Source organism: Sceloporus undulatus, chromosome 4 (genome assembly GCF_019175285.1).
Source record: "Sceloporus undulatus isolate JIND9_A2432 ecotype Alabama chromosome 4, SceUnd_v1.1, whole genome shotgun sequence".
Lineage (NCBI taxonomy): Eukaryota > Metazoa > Chordata > Lepidosauria > Squamata > Phrynosomatidae > Sceloporus > Sceloporus undulatus.
In genome coordinates this window covers 242,645,769-242,658,741 of record NC_056525.1, presented here as the reverse complement: position 1 = coordinate 242,658,741, position 12,973 = coordinate 242,645,769, and the positions used below count along the sequence as shown (strand labels likewise).

Sequence of the window (12,973 nt, the reverse complement as noted above, 5' to 3'; positions counted from 1 at the left end):
TAATAATAATAATAATAATAATAATAATAATAATAATAATAATAATAATAATAATTTTATTTGTATTTTCCTGCCTCTCCCAGTGGATCAAGGTGGGATTACAACTGTAGAATAACCATACAGTAACAGTAATATCTAAAATACATATTATAAAAACAATGAGTCAACTAAAATTTAAATCACAACAATAAAAATAATAAAACATCATTTAAAACACACTATTACGACCAGAAGTGGGATTTTCTTCAGTTCTTTATAGAAGGTTGGGTGGGTATGCCTGCCTGAAGAGATCCGTCTTTGGTGCCTTTGTGAATGATCAACTTCTGTCAGATGTTGACCATAAAGTTGCATCAGAGGACCTGGGAATAGCTAGACAGCTGTTCTCTGAGGTAAAAAGAATACAGGTTATTTTTTTATTTGCAGTTTTTCCACATTCATGGGGGTCCTTCACTCCTTCATTCCAAACCCCAGTGAATGTGGAGGGAGCACTATAATTTGCTTTTTCCATACCCTTTGGGATCATTCATTTGGCTGGGTTCTTACATGAACCATACACTGACTAAGGGGACTACACAAAGCCCTTAATGTGCTTCAGTTCTAAATGTTCATCTATGAATGTGGTAACTTTTTTAAAAAATAATAATAATGATATTATTAAATATCACCTTGTTTGCAGGGACCTCCAGGACCAGAGGGCAAGCCAGGACTTCCTGGATTGCAAGGTCAAAGGGTGAGCAACACTTCTGTTAATCTGTTCAAATTCCATATATCACAACAATTTAACAAGACCCTGGGCTAAATATTGTTTACTTCCAGAGAACCACTTATAATATGATGGACATTTGCCCCCATTCTGATGACTGGAGTTCTCTTCCCTAACCTCTCAGTTGTTAAGTACTGGTGGAACTTTTTAAGCTTGTTTATATCAAGACTGCTGCTTGACTGCCATGGTTCATTGCTATGAAATTCTGGGATGTGTGGTTTTGTGATGATATTAAGCCTTCTCTGTCAGAAAGCTCTGGTGCCACAACAAACTACAAATCTGAGGATTCTATAAATGGAGCTATGGCACTAAAAAGATTGTCAGAGTGCATTAATTCTGCCGAGTGGCAGCACCCAAAGAGCCAGTGCTCTTTGTGACTATGATCTGTCCAGGTTAATCTATTGGGTTATGCTGCATGTAAGTGGTCATTGTTTCCTTGGAAAAGGATTGCTGTCAAAGCCCAAGAGATTCAAATACCTATGAGCAGAACAAGAGTATGAGGAAAAGAAAGTGTATCTGAATAAGAATAGTATGTGTGCATATGTGTGTCTCTCTGTGTGTCTTTAAAGTTGTAACATTCAGTTGTAGTATTGCAAAAGCTTACCCCTACCCCCTGAATTATATATTATTATGTAAACACAATGTCAATTTTGCAAGTTCAAATGCACTGCACTTTTCAAGTATTTTCCTCCCTCTCTGTCTCAAAGGCCCACACATTTGCAGGCATGGATCTAGGTTTTGTACATGTGACCAAAAAGAGCCAGGATTAGGGATGGAAAGAGTATTTTAAAAGATTTGCAAAATGACTGGAAAGCCTATTTTGCGGGTATTGCAAAACCCTGATGAGAAAAATCCTGGACTGATTAGAGTCTTTGCAATTTCGGAGTTAGAATTATGGAATCATCAATTGTTCTGTGGAAATTTCACACATGGTTATTTTACACAGAAAAAAATATTTTCTTGGCAGAAAACAGCACTTTCTGCACATAAAATGCTGTTTCCTGTGCAGAAAATGCTGTTTGCAAAATAACCATGTGTAAATTCTGTATCAATTAAGTCCAAAACTAAGAATAGTCTTGGGATACTGTGGTTTTTGAACGTTTTCTCACAACAGGAGAAAACATTGTTAAAATTAGAAACTTAGTGAAGAATTACATCTGTAGCTAAAATATAGTCTACCCAGGGTTCACAGTGACTGCATGATAAATGTGTTGCATAATCAAATAATCAATATTCCATAATAATGACTCTGATGCCAGAAGGGTTGAGGGGATTTAACATTAAATTTGTGGAATTTTGTAGAAACTGAGTGTCTGATTCAATTGAAAATTCAGTGAATCATTTTTCCCCTGCATAGAAAAAGACATTTCTTCCCTTTTTGTTGGAGCATCCAACCATTTGATTGGAGCTCATCTTTTTAGCCTCTCCTCCATTATACAAGCTGGATCATTTGTTTTTATTGCTGTTCTTCAACCACTCAAATATGAATTCTCATTAATCATGGCATGATCCTACTGTGTTATAATAATAAATGCTGTACCAAGTATCTAAGGAGGGAATGATGTAATGACCCCTGAGATAATAAATGCTCATTGAGAAATGAGACTGATTCTCTCTCAAACAGATATAAATTTATACTTAATGATAGGTTTATTTTTTCCTTGCTTTTTCACTCTAGCAAGACCAAAGACCAGCAGGTAAAATTGCTTGCAATGAGAGTAACACATTCCTTTTCAAAGGGAATATAATTTCCCCCCAGCTCATGTCATTCATTTGAAACATAACCTGTACAAAAATGCCTTAAGCAAAGCAAGCAAACGGCACAGATGGTGACACTCCAAGCTTTGCCAAAAAAAAGTTAACTTTCCAACAAACCGATCCCCAAGACTGACAGTTTCTATCAAGGCTGACGTTTGGATCTTGAGGAAGCAAACTTCTGCAATGAATGTGCTCCCTTTGGAGGCTTTCATTAGCTGTCTTGATCCATTAGCCCAAAGAAGATAGGGAGCCCAAAGTCACTCAATGGGTTTTATGGCTGAGCTAAGAATCAAATACTGTTCTCCTGAGTTGAAGTCCAACACTGAAACCATTATGGCACACTGGCTCTCTTCTTTTAATTTGGATGGGAGAGGGATGTCTCATTCAGAATTTTCATACAAATTTATATAATTTTCACCTTTTGAAGCAATAAGAAGATTGAAATGCAAATTGTAAATGGAAATTTACATTTTTGTGTCATTTTGCTATACAGTTTTCTAAGCAATAAATGAGTCAAAAAGACATACATTAGGGGAAACAGTTCATTATGATATTTCTATAGAAATAGAAAGTGTATAAGGGGAAATTGCTTGGGGAAAAGAGAGCATGTCTTAGGAAAAATCGGTGGTTCTAGACATATATTTATGTATGCATTACAAAATATGCAAAGAATTACACAATTCTTTTCCCTTTTGACATAATTACTTATATGATAGCAAGCCATAACAACTATAATATTGGAGATATGAGAATATATATATGAAAAAAGATAATGTAAAAATCTGAAAAAGAAAAATGGGGATGAAGAAATGTATGATATAATAATGGTTGAAACATATACATTTGTAGGCGGGGCTGGCATTGCGGGCTCCATCTTGCAAGGAAACAGACTCCTCCCCTAATGGTCTTCCCCACATGCACAACAAACTTACTCAGGCATGTATGGTACAATGGTACCTTTAATAAGAAAATAGCTTTGTGTCCGGAAGATAATAACTCAAAACATAAAGTCTTGTCTTCAAGTCAACCTTCCCAAGGTCCCACTGAGGCAGGGCTTGTCTCACAAAGCTTCCCTTCTGGACTCCACCAATCATCCTCCAAGACTTGAAGATCTCTGGTTGTCCACTCCCCAGAGTCGCCAAAAGTCCAGGCTCCCTCCTCTCGAGGGGTCCGCCGCCTCCCCTCCTCTCGAGGCCTCTGCCCTTGCCAATGGGTCCTTCTTGGAAGAGGCTACTTGACTCCGTCCCTCTCTAGGCTCCTTAAACCCTGTTCTTTCCCTTGCCCGACCAGCTCTTCCACATCCATCCTTCCTCCCCGCACACCTCAGCCCTTCTCCTTTTATAGCCCTTCCAGCTCCTCCTCTTTCCTCCACTGGCTCCATCTCTGGGCTAACTTCCTCCTTCCCCTCAACCTCCACCACCTGGCTGCCCTTAGCCCCCTCAGCTCTCTCCACCTGGGTGAGTACCTCACTACAACATTAATATAAATTGCCTGCTTTTGTTTCATTTTGTTTTTTTAATCGGCTTGAAGTTGACAGCAATAAAATTTTCAATCTTGCATAGGATATGATTCACTTCATTTAACTGAAATGCAGAGATTGGCCCATTTTACAATGATCCATGCAGGCTTTTCTGCAACATCTCACTGGTCTTTATTGGAAATGAGATGCCATCCTGAGTGAATGTTTGATCATACAGATAGATATATAGATATAGTGTTTATTGTTTACTTTTCTTCTGGCATGGGATTGAAGGCAGCTTGCCACAAAGCTAAAACAAGGCTTCTAGTTCAGAAGGCCTTCCAGGTTCTTATTTAGAAACACATCTGCAAGAAAATATGGCTTTCCATTCATCATATTTATTCCATTAACAGCAAACATTTGATTGATAGTCTAGGCCTTAAATTATAGATTACATTAATTCCAAGGAAGATAATATTCATTCCCAATATAACAGATGGTTCAAATGTTTGATTTGTTTGACAATCTGATAACACCCTGAAAATGCCCATAAATACAATTTCCAAGTTAACAAGATGGAAATTGGAAAATGGGGGGGGGGGGGAGATCATCCTGAAGCCTATCCATATACTATTTTGGAACCAAGAACAAGAGGTTATGAATCCCCAATTTAAAGGGGGCACAAAGTGCCAGAACAGATAGGCAGGAAAAAGTGGCTTGATCCTGGGTTTTCTGAAAGCAAATCAAAACTCCTAAGAAGACAGCTCCTAAGGAGAGGTGAGCACCCACAGGCAGTCTGCACCATGTGTCACCTCTCCACCGTGCATTCATACCATCACACAAACACACTGCCTGCAAACTCCAATTACTTCCCTCTTCCTGCCCAGAGGCCTTTCCATTGGTATGATTGGCCACACAGTCACATGTGTGATGCTCTGCCAATACAGGGCATCAGAGCATTGGTGTACTGAGTGATTTATTGGCAAAGCACAATGATGGAGGCCATATCCCCTATATGTCGTCTTTAACCCTCTTCACCCCCGCCCCAAGTTGGACTGTCTGGTTTGTGTATGTTGTAATTACATCCATTGCATTACTGGCCATCACGTTTTTGCTTTTCTGCAGTCCCGTACTGGTGCCAGGCTGTTTATATGCCAATGTGATGACACAGATTTTTCCCTTTGCATTGGGGTATCCTAGCTTAGAATCATAGAATTGTAAAGTTGGAAGAGACCACAAGGGCCATCCAGTCCAACCCCCTGCCATACAGGAACTCTCAATCAAAGCATCCCTGACAGATGGCCATCCAGCCTCTGTTTAAAGACCTCCAAAATAGGAGACTCCACCACACTCCAAAGGAGTGTGTTCCACTGTTGAACAGCCCTTACTATCAGGAAGTTCCTCCTAATGTTCAGGTGGAATCTCTTTTCCTGCAGCTTGCATCCATTGTTACGAGTCCTATTTTCTAGAGCAGCAGAAAACAAGCTTCCTCCCTCTTCAATATGACATCCATTCAAGTATTTAAATAGGGCTATCATATCACCTCTTAACCTTCTCTTCTCCAGGTTAAACATCCCCAGCTCCCCAAGTTGTTCCTCATAAGGCTTAGGAGCTTATTGCACAGGCCCTGTGGGATGGGATCGGGGTGGAACGGAAGGTGATGGGAATGGAATGGAATGGGGAGATCACACAGGAGAACAACGCTGATGCTGCTGGAAGTTCCTGATCTGTTCATAGAATCATAGAAACATAGAATCATAAAATCATAGAGTTGGAAGAGACTGCAAGGGCCATCCAGTCCAAACCCCTGCCACGCAGGAAATCCAAATCAAAGCATCCCCAACAGATGGCCATCCAGCCTCCGTTTGAAGACCTCCAAGGAGGGGGACTCCACTACACTCCGAGGGAGTTTGTTCCACTGTCGAACAGCCCTTATTGTCAGGAAGTTCCTCCTAATGTGAGGTGGAATCTCTTTCCCCATCTGTCCCACAGCACACAATTTTCAAGAACTGTTCAGAATCATTCTTGAAAATCATCTGCTGTGTGATGGATCAGGAACAAATCGGGAACTTCCAGCAGCATCGGTGACGTTCTCCCATACAGTAATATGTGTGATTCCCCATTTCGTTCCCTTCCCACCCCCTTTCCATTCTGCTCTGATCTCATCCCCCAGGGCCTGTATGATTTCCAGGCTGTTCACCATTTTAGTCACCCTCCTTTGGACACGCTCCTCACTTCCTTTTGAATTGTGGTTCCCAGAACAATGTTCCACATAGGACCTGACCAGAGAAGAATAGAGTGGCATGATTCGTTCCCTTGATCTAGACACTTCTTTTTCCTCTGATTTTTAGTCCTGAAGCATGGCTTCCTTTCACTTTTCACTCAGTTTCACCTTGTGCATCATCTAAACACCCTACCTTCAAAGCAGTTAGAAGTCACTTGATTTGGCCACTGTGGAGTACCCCATACATTAAACTTGATTATTTGTTTAGTGTGGAAGTAGCATCTGTCCCTTTAAAAAAAAAATCTCACTCCATCAGTCTATCTACCTATTGTCTGTCTGTCTGTCTGTCCATCCATCTATCCATCCATCTATTCACCCATTTTCTATTGATGCATTACCTGGAGAATATTTTTGGTCACATTCAAGGAAAAAGAAAATCTATAGCAACAATTATTTTATATGTTGTGAAATTGATTTGAGTCTCTAGACATTAATAAAAATGTTATTGAAAAAGAAAATAAATAAGCTTACTATCTCACCTACAAGAAGTTAAATGCAGTGTTGTGGCCATACTTGTATTTTAATGAAAAACACAAAAAATATTCAGTTTTCATAGAGTACATTTTGTTGCACAGGTAGCAATCACAAATTAGGCATTTGCATGTAGAAAGATACGTTTATTTGAATCTATCTGTTTCCTCATTTGCATATTAAATCTAATAAACTATGCTGAGGGAACATTATGGCTCCAATTTCACAAGATTACCTAAACTGTAGTTCATCTCATTGGCATGAAAACAATTTCCCTATATTAGGAAGAAAATTTTCATCCATCCCTAATTGTAATGTTACATTTTTTTGAAGTTTTTGTTTTTTCCAACTTTGTCTGATCAATGGTGAGGGAAAAGGAAGGCAGAATGAGATGAACATCTAACAGAGATGTAAATAACAAAATATAGGTTTGGGGGTGACTGTAGAGAGCAAAATTTATTGAGGCCAACCTATCACATAGTTTTCTAGGCAACATATATATTTTATTTGCTGGGAGGAGTGTCATTTGCCTTTCTCTGAAGCAAAGAGAGTGACTTGCTCAAGATCACTCAGTGGGTTTCAGTGTCTGAGTGTGGATTCACACTCTGATTTTCTGGAATCAAAGCCCAAGTCTCAAACCATTGGGCCACACTGATCATGCACTGTAGACAGTAGATAAAATACTGTATAGAAATGTAAAGAGTACTTGAAGCTGTGGAATCTCCCTGACATAAAATCTTCCTCTTCAGGCTTTCTGATATGGAGCAGTCAGATAAAGATTTGCATCCACATCTTCTCTTGATGTGGTTAGTAATTTTCCACATTCTGTTTCATATTTAGGGCAAGAAAGGTGAGCTTGGTCTCCCAGGAATTGATGGATTGGCAGGACCTCCGGTAAGTAATACTTACTGCTTGGCAATCTGAACTGAAATCCAAAGGGCATAGGACCCAGACTTTAATAAAACTGTTTGCTGTATTGAAGATCAAGAAGCAATTTCCTTCCATTATATATAAGCACAGTTCTATGTCATTTTATTTACGCCTCCCTGTCATAATGTGCAGCTTGATTTAACTGTAGAGATTCCCATGAAGAACTTTGTAAAGTGTTCCTGCTCTTTATACGTGGTGTATCTCATAAGCCATTTGTTTACTGTCTTCCCCTTGATATGAATGACCTACTACTGTGATATCCAAAACGCAGTTGGTATGCACAATACAGAGTTTCTGAATAGACTCCTGCTTTTTTGAGTTTAGACTGTCTTGACTCCCAATTGGACATTTAAATTGCTAGATCAGACGAAAAGCCTTTCCAATCCAACTACAATTAAGATTCTGTATTATGGTCACATAATTTAGGCAGTTACATAGTAGTTGAAGTATAACACACACTGAACTGAATGCATATTCGCCAATGGTCCCACTGTGCAATGGGTAATGCATGATGGCTATTTCAGCAATTCCAGGCCTTGTCTTCCCCAAATTTCCCTGGACTCACTGTGTTCCCTTTACATGATGCAGGGCCAAAACTCCAAATCAGATTCATACTGTCTTCATAATACCAACATCCACTTCAGGGCTCCCTCCCCGGACCTGGATTTAAATAACTCATCTTTTGGTGCAGTTTCCAGCTCTTCTTGCAGTGACAAGGGTGACTGCCTTTCATTCACATTCCCTGAAAGCTGCCTGGCAATGCTGCTCTGGGTACAAGTTGGTCTTAGAACAAGGTTCCCAGCCATGAACTTAATGCACCAAAGGAACAAAGCCCCCTCACCCCAAATAGAACCACATTCCTAAGGAAGCTAATTCTATCCATTCTCTTCATGTAGTAGCTAACAAGATATGTACAACAGCAGGATATGCATGCAACAGTAGCCTCCATCTCACATTCCTCATAACTGATTGAGAGTGTATAGGGTGGATCTACACTATAGAAATAATGCAGTTTGCCCCCCCCCCTTTTTTTTAAAAGTGCTGTAATTCCAGCCTATGAAATCCTGGGTTTTCTAGTTTTACAAGGTTTTTAACCTTTTATGCCAAAGAGTGCTGGTGCCTCACAAAGCTATCCTAGAATTCTGTAGGACAGAGCCATGGCAGTTAAAATGGTTTCAAAGTGCATTAATTTTATCCTGTAGATGCACCCATACTGCCTCTGATATTGAAAATGATATATAGCCATCTCAAATAGAAGACTTTAATGACCCTGAACTCCATGAGATGATAAAATGATGCTTTAAAGTTATCACTGCAGTTCTCAGAATTCCATAGCATTGAACCACTGCCATGGCCCAATGTTATGGAATTCTGGAATTTGTAGTTTTGTGAAATATTTAGCATTCTCTCCCAGAGAGCTCTGGTGCCAGAACAAACTACAAATCCTAAGACTCCTTTGCACCATGCCATGACAGTTAAAATAGATTCAAGCTGCATTAATTCTGTAGGATGGCAGCAGCCATAGTCTAATGCTCAAACCACTACACTAAATTCAATAAATTCAAAGTATAAATTCTCCAGTGGAATTATTTTGATATTTTTGGTGGGTATGAAACATGAGCATTCAGTTCAAGCTTGTGGAAGCAGTTGAGGATGTCATATCATTATGCTCACATGTGCATAAAAGTTCCATGAGATGCACATGTATTTGCAGATTGTTGGGGTTTGGGTTGCACTTTCAGTTGTGCAGCATTGCCAGTGAACACAAGGGTTGCAGAGCATACTCTTTATAACTCCATATGCAAGACTGATGAAGGATCATAACCAATGGATAATAATGTAAAGCTGCAATCTTATACATACATACTTAGGAGGAAGGGATGTTTAATCCAGGCCTTCTGAGCAAGCATGAATGGGATTGTACAACACTGGGCCATATTTATGGCATATACATTTTCTAGGCTGCAGCATCAAACAATGTGGGAATTGGGTTTTATGCTGCAGTGAAAGAAGGAATCCTTGAGGGGGTCACAAAACAATTTATTGTTTTCTGTAAACAGAATTCATCTACATGAGAAAAGAGATAGAAGAAGTCCCATTAACCTGATTTTCTTGCTGCATATATATGCAAGCAGGATATGGACTTCCTTTCTGTGTTTGTACACATACTACTTGATTCAGGGCACTGTGTCCAAGAGCAACACCAAAGAAAATTAAACCTTTTCATCATGATGTAAGAAATCCCAGATTTGTAGCCTCCTATCAAGTTTACAAATTTTATTTAAACAAACAGCTCCATGCCTTCCTGCCAAAAACTTAGGATGCTCTCCAGAGGCATTGGCTATGCAGAAATCCAGTCATGCTTAGCAGTCAAATAGCCTCTGGGTAATTCTGAATGATTTTTTGCTTGTTTGTTTTTGTTTTGTTTAGATCAGGAAGCTATTTTATTTCCTAAAATAATGCCGGCCTTCACTTCCTCAGGCCGCCTCGCTTAATAACCTGGGACTTGGCTCATTTGTGATACCATAAAACAAGCACTTAAAAAGATTAAAATGGCAAAGCAGCCAGCTGTACTGGGCCTATGTGCTATAATGGCCAAGTATTTAGCATTTTGCTGTAATTCTCCTAGTATTACATTACTGATTTAAACAGACAGTAGCTATTGTACTTGCCAAGGTTTCTCTTTAGCATAAACATCCAAACAGCTGACGAATGGCCAACCGTTACCTCCATGCAAATTCTCTGGTGAGGTAAAAGATAATTTAGAAACTCTGCAAGGGTTAAAGTTCAAGACAGACGTATTCATAGAATTCAGAGACATAGCCTTGCAAGCCTGGAATATCAATATGCAGAGGGATCTTGTAGCACCTTTGATCTGAAATGTGTGAAAGAAGTTGTAGCATAAGCTTTTGCAAATTTTGTCTACTCAAAGAAGATTTATTTGCATAGATTTGGTCTGTTTGAGGAAGATTTCTTTGCATACACACATTCACAGGATTCAAAGGCATAGCCCTGTTAGTCTGGAAAATCAGTATGCAAAGAGATCTTGTAGTACCTTTGAGGCTAACTGAAAGAGAGAAGTTGGTTGCATGAGTTTCGTAGACTTGAATCTACTTCCTCAGATGCATGGGTTAGAGTGGAAAGTCCGAGCACAGACCTACATAAGCAATCTCTATGTGAGAATGTCCATAGAAATGCAAAACTTTGTGAGTACGGAGATAAGGTGACAAGTTTGGTTTTAACTATGGCTGTTGGAAGACAAGGCAAGAGAAAAAGTGTTGCCTAAAGCCAAGGTGAGTAGATAACCATATGAGTGGGATGTAGTGTGAGTTATCTACTCATCTTGGCTTTAGGCAACATCCTTCTCCTGCCTTGTCCCTCAACTTCTGACTTATGGTGACCCTACATCAAACCTATATTGGGGTTTTCTTGGCAAGATTTGTCTAGAGGAGTTTTGACATTGCCTTCCCCTGAGGCTGAGAGCATGTGACTTGCTCAAGGTCACCCAATGGGCTTCATGACTGAGCTGGGAATCAAACCCTGGTCTCCAGAGTCCTAGTCCAATATCCAAACCACTATTCTATGTTGGTTCTGGGCGTTAACTGTCTGAGCATTAATTGGTACAGAGCAATGGAATTAAAAAGATGTGCAATTCTAAACTATTCTAATATAATGTGAAGTCGAAGGCTTTCATGGCTGGCATCCATAGTTTTTTGGAAGTTTTTCAGACTATGTGGCCATTTTCTAGAATAGTTTATTCCTGATGTTTCACCTGCATCTGTAGCTGGCATCTTCAGAGAATGCTGGCATGGAAGAGGGTTGGGTGTGTGCGAGTAGAAATATCTCCTGTGCAGGCTCAGTTACTTCAACATTTTTACTAGAGAAAGCAGCACCAAATTATTGTTGCTTATCCCATTGTGTTTAATGGAATTTAGAGTCTTTTTTTTTTTTTTTTTGCAGTTGACACTTTATGAATTATGTGGATTAGGGTCTAGCAGAACCCTCTGTGCTAGCTATCTATCTATCTATCTATCTATCTATCTATCTATCTATCATCTATGCAACAGCATCATACTCCTGTTCCAAGTATATCTCATATTTTAGGTCTCAAAGCCAAAATATTTATCCTCTTTCATTGGACATTTTTACTTTATGTGTTAAATAACTTTCCTCTTATTTCTGGTCATTTTGCTCCCTCTATTGGACAGTTACTGTAAAGCAACATTCCATAAAGTTTATTTGCAAATTATGTCATTGCCCATGTTACATTAGCTGCTTTGGATCCCATATTACAATATTTTCAAGGTGCTCAGTAGATTCCTTAATATGAAACATTGAGTTTTTGTAATTCCTTACAAATGTCTAAGTGTTTGGGTGCTGCATTATTGGGATCACCACTTTTTTCTACAGGGGAATGGTGCTGTACTATTCTTTAGATGGTTTTGGATTGCCAGCTCTTTCTTCCAAACAGCTGTCATTCAGTGAAGAAACTCAACAGGTAGAGGTTTCCCTACCAGTGATGACAAAAGAGGAATGCTGTACTGCTAGATGTTCCCTCACAACATAGAACTTTCAAAAGAAGAGGAGAGAGAGTGGGATCAAGAAACAAATGATCAATTAATGAGTTTTAATGTGTCCCTATCTTTTTGTGCATTCCATCACAGGGTCCACCAGGTCCTCCTGGAGTTGCTGGTCCTGCTGGTCCTGCTGGCTCTCCAGTAAGAAAAATGCTTTCATAAATGCTGTTGTTATACTCACAATGGCAGACAGTCCTAAAGCTTCCTTTTAAATGCCCAGGGTGGCAGATCTGGGGTGCTGTTGAGGTCAATGAACAACATGTTGGTTATTACCTTTAAAGCACTGCATGGTTTGGGTTCAGATTACCTACAGGATCCATACAGGAAGCCTACAGGATCACCTCCACCTCCACCTTAACCCCTCACTCTGTAGACTCAGGTTTTCTGGAGGACATCTACTTCAACCAGCCAAAACTAGACTAGCAACTGTTGCCCATTTCATTAACTGCCCCTAGACTATGGAATGACCTTCCAGGAGAAATTTGATAGCTAAACATGCTGTCTATATTTAAAACAGTATTAAAGACCCATTTCTCCCAGTAGGCCTACCCAGTTGATTTAAAACTATGAATTTTAAATTGGTATATTTGAATTGGATGATTTCAATGTGTAATGGTCCTTTTAATCCTTTGTTTATGTCTTTTAATTTAAGTGTCAAACGTGTCAAATGGTTTTAGGTATTTTAATATTTTCTATACCCTGTCTCAACCTTGGGGAGAGGTGGGCTAAGA

General features: G+C 39.4%; 1 protein-coding gene across 1 annotated transcript in view; it reads left to right on the top strand.

The window, feature by feature from the left end:
* Positions 1-12,973, top strand: part of COL22A1 (collagen type XXII alpha 1 chain) — a 236,856-nt gene that overhangs the window by 147,494 nt on the left and 76,389 nt on the right. The window contains exons 23-25 of the mRNA XM_042466288.1: positions 677-730; positions 7,576-7,629; positions 12,330-12,383. Of these exons, the coding sequence (XP_042322222.1) occupies positions 677-730; positions 7,576-7,629; positions 12,330-12,383 (162 nt within the window). The remainder of the gene's footprint in view (positions 1-676; positions 731-7,575; positions 7,630-12,329; positions 12,384-12,973) is intronic.